Here is a 6,039-nt window from a genome sequence, read left to right as displayed (position 1 = left end):
TTTTAAATTTATCAAAGATAAACAAGATTTTATTTAATGTTTAATGATTAAATTTATAAATATTACAAATGGATCTTATTTATAAATTTTTTTTCTAATTATAAGAAATATTGACCTATTTTTATATACATTAATTACAATTTTTTACATTTTCTTTATTGTGAAATTTATGTTAATGAAATATATACTCATTTTTATTTATATCAGTGGATGAATTCATTCATTTAATATATAAGATGTTAATATAATAATTTAATATTATAAATATTTATAAAATAGAGTATAAATTTATAACATGTGATTACTTTTTATTAATTTTGATAAATTGGATATTATTTTTTATAAATAAGATTAGAAGTAGTACGTATTAATTCTCTTGATTTTTATTTTTTAAATTTTTTTTACCAACTTGATTTTCAAATACTTTAATTAACTTAATTTTAAGAGTAAATATGAAAATAAAATATTATAATAATTAAAAGAATTGAAAAAATTAAAAAAAGAAAATTTTGAAAGTAATAAAAGATATAGTTGAGAATTTAAAAACACAGAGGAAAAGGAAAAAATTGAAAAACTTATTTAAAAGATAATTTTAATATTGAACTAAACTCTTAACTTATTGAAAATTTTGAAAATAATAAATAATTGTAAATTTTAAAAATATATAAAAAATATTTGTTAAATGATAATAAATTAAAAGTGTCATGATAATTCTAACATATTATGAATATAACAATATTAAATATTAGAGGTCTCTAACTTTATTGTCTATAATAGCCTTACCTGAACATGATTATTTTCAATAAAAAATATCTGTGATATCAACTAAAAAATTAAAATATTAAAGAAAAAATAAACAATAAAAAAAATGTGTTAAATGCTCTTGCATTTTGAATTAGACAAAGGATATGTTTGTAAGAGATTTCTAACTATTAACAAATAATAAAAAAATACGTGGTATAAATTAAAAAAATTAGTTATAAATAAAACCTAGTTTAATATAAAAAAAATCATGAATCCAATAATAAATATTTAATATACTTTATTAAAAAATTATTTTAAAATGTTTTAAATAATTTTGTTTTCTTGATATTTAAAATTTTCTAATCAATCTTCTAAGAATACTGATTGGTATTTATGAAATTTCATCATTATAGTATCATGAAATAAGAAAATTGCAATGATTATACTAATATACCTTCCCTAAGAAAGTGGAGTGTAAATAGGCATTTAGTCATCTCCGACCAATATTTGTGAAATGTGAATATCAACAAAATAAACAAATCATAATAATCCCACGTGGGGCACATGGATGTCTCTCTAAAGAAAGCCCCACTCACGTTTTCATACCCAATATCATAATGCCACACCGACCCATGAATCAAGCAAATTTTAATTGAGTTTTATTAATCTTAATCTTTAGAGTTAAATTTATAAATAAAAAAATACATAATTATTATATTAAAATTATAAAAATATAATAAATACTTCTTTTTTAATAAAATTTTATTATTATTAATTACTTATCTTTATCCTTAAAATTAAGATTAACAAAATCAATTTTTTTTCATCTCTAAATCTGTTGACCTTTCACTTTGTGCCATCTAATCATAAAAATAAATAAATAATAACTTTTATAATACAATTTTATTATTTTTAATATATACTCTAAAACGTATGATTTTTATTAAAAGTTATAAAATTGAATATATTAATAATATTATATATTATTATTGTTATTATTATTTATTACTTTTTAATTATATATCTATAGAACAATTAAAAAGAAAAGCTGAATATTCCACTTCATTGGTAGGTCAAATACACGGCAAGAATTTAGAGGAATTCCACAAGTCTACACATGAGAATCATTAGAGTAAAAGTAAACACGGATTGGTTTGGTCTCTGAAATACTACACAAAACACACAACATAAAAAAAATATTGTGTCATGACTAAATTGCCCCTGCACGATCCACAAACACCTCCTCCTACATCTTGTATTTAAGTTCATTCAACGATTCTCAATGCCATTACTGAGCCACGGAGATACCCTCTTTCATCCTTCTTTTCACACCCTTTTTGCCCTTTATTCTTGAAAAGCTTAGAATAACGCTTCAGAATCTGAGAGAAATAAAGGGTCTAAATTCTGTGTGGTTGTTGTTGGAGGTTGGAACACAAGTCACAGACAAAGTGTTAATCTTAAAATTCACAAACAAGTGGTTTTTCTTTTTCTTTTTTTTTTTGGAATATTGTATGACCAAATTATTTAGTATTTTAGGACTGGATATTTTGCTTCTGTTGGCATCCTTTCTTTTTTCATTTTGGTTCTCATCTTTTGTGTTCTTCTTCGTCTCTCATCTGTCTCTGGATTTCCCTTTATTTGTTCCTGGAGACGCCAGGAACCTAACCCAACAACCCCTTGTCTAAAAGGCTTCATCTTTGTGTTCAATGGCAACTTGGGTTTTATCAGAATGTGGCTTAAAGCCTCTTGCTCCAATATTTCCTAGACCTAGAACTGGGGTTGTTTTGTCCTCGAAGGTTGGATTTTTGAACACAAACAAGGGAGTGGCAAATCGTAAGTTTCAGCCCAGAACCTGTTTGAGTTATGGCTTTAGAGAGAGAAATTGGGGGTTGCAAGTGAGTGCCCCTTTGAGGGTTGCGTCCATTGAAGAGGAGCAAAAGAGTGCTGGTGTGTTCAATGGTGCTAATGGTGTTCAACATGAAGAGGAAGTTCCAGAATTTGACCCTGGTGCTCCTCCACCTTTCAACTTGGCTGATATTAGAGCAGCTATTCCAAAGCATTGCTGGGTGAAGGACCCTTGGAAGTCAATGAGTTATGTAGTGAGGGATGTTATTGCTGTTTTTGGGTTGGCTGCTGCTGCTGCTTATCTCAACAATTGGTTGGTTTGGCCTTTGTATTGGGCTGCTCAAGGGACAATGTTTTGGGCTCTGTTTGTTCTTGGTCATGATTGGTAATAGCCAGTTTTTCTTTTTTTCACTTGTTCTAATTTGGATTTAGTTGTTTTGTTGGCTTTTTTGGGTGCAGAATTGGGTCTCAAAATTTAGTCTTGACTGGGTTTTGTTGTTTTGGATTTTTCAGTGGTCATGGGAGCTTTTCTAACAACCATAAGTTGAACAGTGTTGTTGGGCATTTGCTACATTCTTCAATTCTAGTACCATATCATGGATGGTATGCTAATGCTTCTGAATGAATAGTTGTTTTTTTTTCAATGCTTCATTATAGTTTTGGAGTCATGTTTGATATCTTACACAGGAGAATCAGCCATAGGACTCATCACCAAAATCATGGCCATGTTGAAAATGATGAATCTTGGCACCCGGTGAGATGATAATCACTGTTCTAGTTTTTAAGAGAGAAAATTTTCGTCCCCACGTTTTTTCCTCCTTAAGTAATCAAAGTTTCTAACATAATTATCGTATTGATAATTTTGCAGTTGCCTGAAAAATTATTCAGGAGCTTGGACAGTGTAACACGTATGTTAAGATTTACAGTGCCTTTTCCACTGCTTGCATATCCTGTGTACCTTGTAAGTTGTTGTGCCTACATGTTTTGACCATAATTTGAACATTAATTACTCCTAGTCTTGGAAGAAGAATTGACATGGTGGTTGTTGATGTTTGAATTCAGTGGGGCAGGAGTCCTGGGAAGACTGGTTCTCACTTTGACCCAAGCAGTGACTTGTTTGTTCCCAATGAAAGGAAAGATATTATTACTTCCACAGCTTCTTGGGCTGCTATGGTGGCATTGCTTGTTGGATTAGGATTTGTAATGGGTCCAATTCAATTGCTTAAACTTTATGGTGTTCCCTACATGGTAAGTTTCTTCTCTTTTTCCATTATTTCAATGTTTATTCTTTTTCAATCAAGAATGAAGTTCTTATTTGACTTTTCTTGGGATTAAAGGTATTCGTTATGTGGTTGGATTTGGTGACTTATTTGCACCACCATGGGCACGAAGACAAATTACCTTGGTACCGTGGAAAGGTACCCTTTTTCTTTTCCTATGATAAGGATTGATTTGCTTGTGTCATGATATATTTTTGTTATGTTAATATTTTCAAAATATGCTTAGTTACATCTTTTTTCTTCATCATGTTGAACAGGAATGGAGCTACCTAAGGGGTGGTCTAACTACTCTTGATCGCGATTATGGATGGATTAATAACATTCATCATGACATTGGAACTCATGTCATTCATCACCTTTTTCCTCAAATTCCACACTATCACTTAGTTGAAGCTGTAAGTGTCTCTACTATTGTTGAAACAGTGGATCTTTATTACATAGGATGTTGAGTTTTAATGTTGCTTTTGCTTCTATTGCAGACTGAAGCAGCTAAGCAAGTGTTTGGAAAATATTATAGAGAACCAAAAAAATCAGCTCCTCTTCCTTTTCACCTTATAGGGGAGTTAACTAGGAGCTTGCAAAAAGACCATTTCGTTAGTGACACTGGGGATGTTGTGTACTACCAAACAGACCCTAAGCTTAATGGTTCATCCAAATCAGACTAAAGATTACAAATTTTTTCTTGAAGACAAGAGAAATTTCCATACAATACTTATTGCTGTAAAGATTGTCTTGAGTTTCTCCTCAAGCTACTAAACTTACTATAGTTGAACCTTTCTTTAGTATATTGGTGGATCCTAATTAGAATTTATTTGTAACTGCACGATAGAATGTTTTCGTTATATGTAGTTTGTTATCCTTCTTGGAAAGTTAATTCTCTGTAAATTGATTATATTTCATGAAGAAGTAATAATACCTTGAATATTGATCAAATTAACGATGTATCTGATCAAATTCAAAGGCCTTGGTTAAATGATAATTTACCGTAGATTTTTCTTTTAGTAGTAACAAGTAACTCTTTTCTTCCCTTCATCTCCATGGCCCTTGCCCTATTTATTCTTCATTGTGTGTTTATTTCTTGAAAATAAGATATCACATGCTGAATAAGCTTGTTACGTATTTTATTATAGTTTTGGATCCAGTGTTCCTATCAAGAATAAGCCAAATAGTAGTTTGTTGTTTTAGTGGTGTTATTGTCAATAATTTTGGTATTGACGTGCTTGTAACTTTAACATTATTATTAGGTAATAAGCATGAAAATTGAGGATCGTATGCTGACAATGTTTTTGTTTGTAACCACTAATGCAAACAAAGGAAAGGTGTCGTTGAGATTTTCCATCTTACATGCGTCTCCATAGAGGATGTGGTGGTCCTGCAGGGCAAGACATAGACCACCTACTATTCATGGATCTGGATTCAGTTCTCATTAAATTTTTTTTACGTGTTTTTTGTATTTTCGCTTTAGTCTATATATTTTCGCGTCTAAATACACGATATAGTTCTTGCGAGAACTGCACTGAATCCGGGTCCATTATTCATATCACTCTTAGTCACAATTTTCAAAAATATTGTTGATTGAGAAGTGATATGAATAATTTAAAATTTTAATCTATTGATTTAAATTGAAAAAATATATTCTGAATGACATGAAACAATTTGATTTTCATTTTATGTTCAAAATTATTACACGTAAACTATTTTTAAATAAAAAATATTTTTTAACTCAGAAGTTAAATTTAAAATTCTTATAAAATATATTAAGCTTACAAAATTTTACACTATTAAAAAATTTATTTTATATTTTATCACTTCACCTTATCTGAATATGTGATATATAAAATATAAACAATAGCTACTATTTGATTAATGAACATATATGTAAAATTTTTTATAAACAATAATCAAAACTAATAATAAAAAATATTAAATTAAAAATTTTACTCATGATAAAAATAATTAAGAAAATACTTATCCTTGTCTTAAAATATTATACATACTCATTTTTATTTTCTTCTTCTACTACTTTTGAAAGAACTGTTCCTACCCCCAAAAAGGTTAGGTGTGAATAGAGACATGGATCATATTCATACAGAAAAATATTGCCTGACCAAGAGAAAAAAAAAAAGAAAAATAGTCAAATTATATATTAAACTCAAACTTGCACATCATG

General features: G+C 29.0%; 1 protein-coding gene across 1 annotated transcript; it reads left to right on the top strand.

Moving 5' to 3' along the window:
- Positions 1 to 1,935: 1,935 nt before the first annotated feature.
- Positions 1,936 to 4,899, top strand: LOC113863868 (omega-3 fatty acid desaturase, chloroplastic). The gene is made up of 8 exons (XM_027497627.1): positions 1,936 to 2,974; positions 3,103 to 3,192; positions 3,277 to 3,343; positions 3,458 to 3,550; positions 3,652 to 3,837; positions 3,927 to 4,007; positions 4,127 to 4,264; positions 4,349 to 4,899. Exons 1-8 carry the CDS (start codon positions 2,451 to 2,453, stop codon positions 4,532 to 4,534), a joined length of 1,365 nt encoding a protein of 454 aa, XP_027353428.1. The 5' UTR covers positions 1,936 to 2,450; the 3' UTR covers positions 4,535 to 4,899.
- The last annotated feature ends 1,140 nt before the right edge of the window (positions 4,900 to 6,039 follow it).

The sequence above is a fragment of the Abrus precatorius genome, unplaced genomic scaffold (assembly GCF_003935025.1).
Source record: "Abrus precatorius isolate BTA unplaced genomic scaffold, Abrus_2018 Scaffold3, whole genome shotgun sequence".
NCBI classification, from domain to species: Eukaryota; Viridiplantae; Streptophyta; class Magnoliopsida; order Fabales; family Fabaceae; genus Abrus; species Abrus precatorius.
The sequence above is the reverse complement of the archived record's forward strand: the minus strand, read 5'-3'. Positions and strand labels throughout refer to the sequence as shown.

Excerpts from the sequence above, each read along its gene's own strand:
- LOC113863868 (XM_027497627.1), top strand. The coding sequence starts at position 2,451 with ATGGCAACTTGGGTTTTATCAGAATGTGGCTTAAAGCCTCTTGCTCCA. Across the intron at positions 3,344-3,457 it reads ATGATGAATCTTGGCACCCG|TTGCCTGAAAAATTATTCAG; the intron begins GTGAGATGATAA and ends ATAATTTTGCAG. Across the intron at positions 3,551-3,651 it reads TTGCATATCCTGTGTACCTT|TGGGGCAGGAGTCCTGGGAA; the intron begins GTAAGTTGTTGT and ends GTTTGAATTCAG.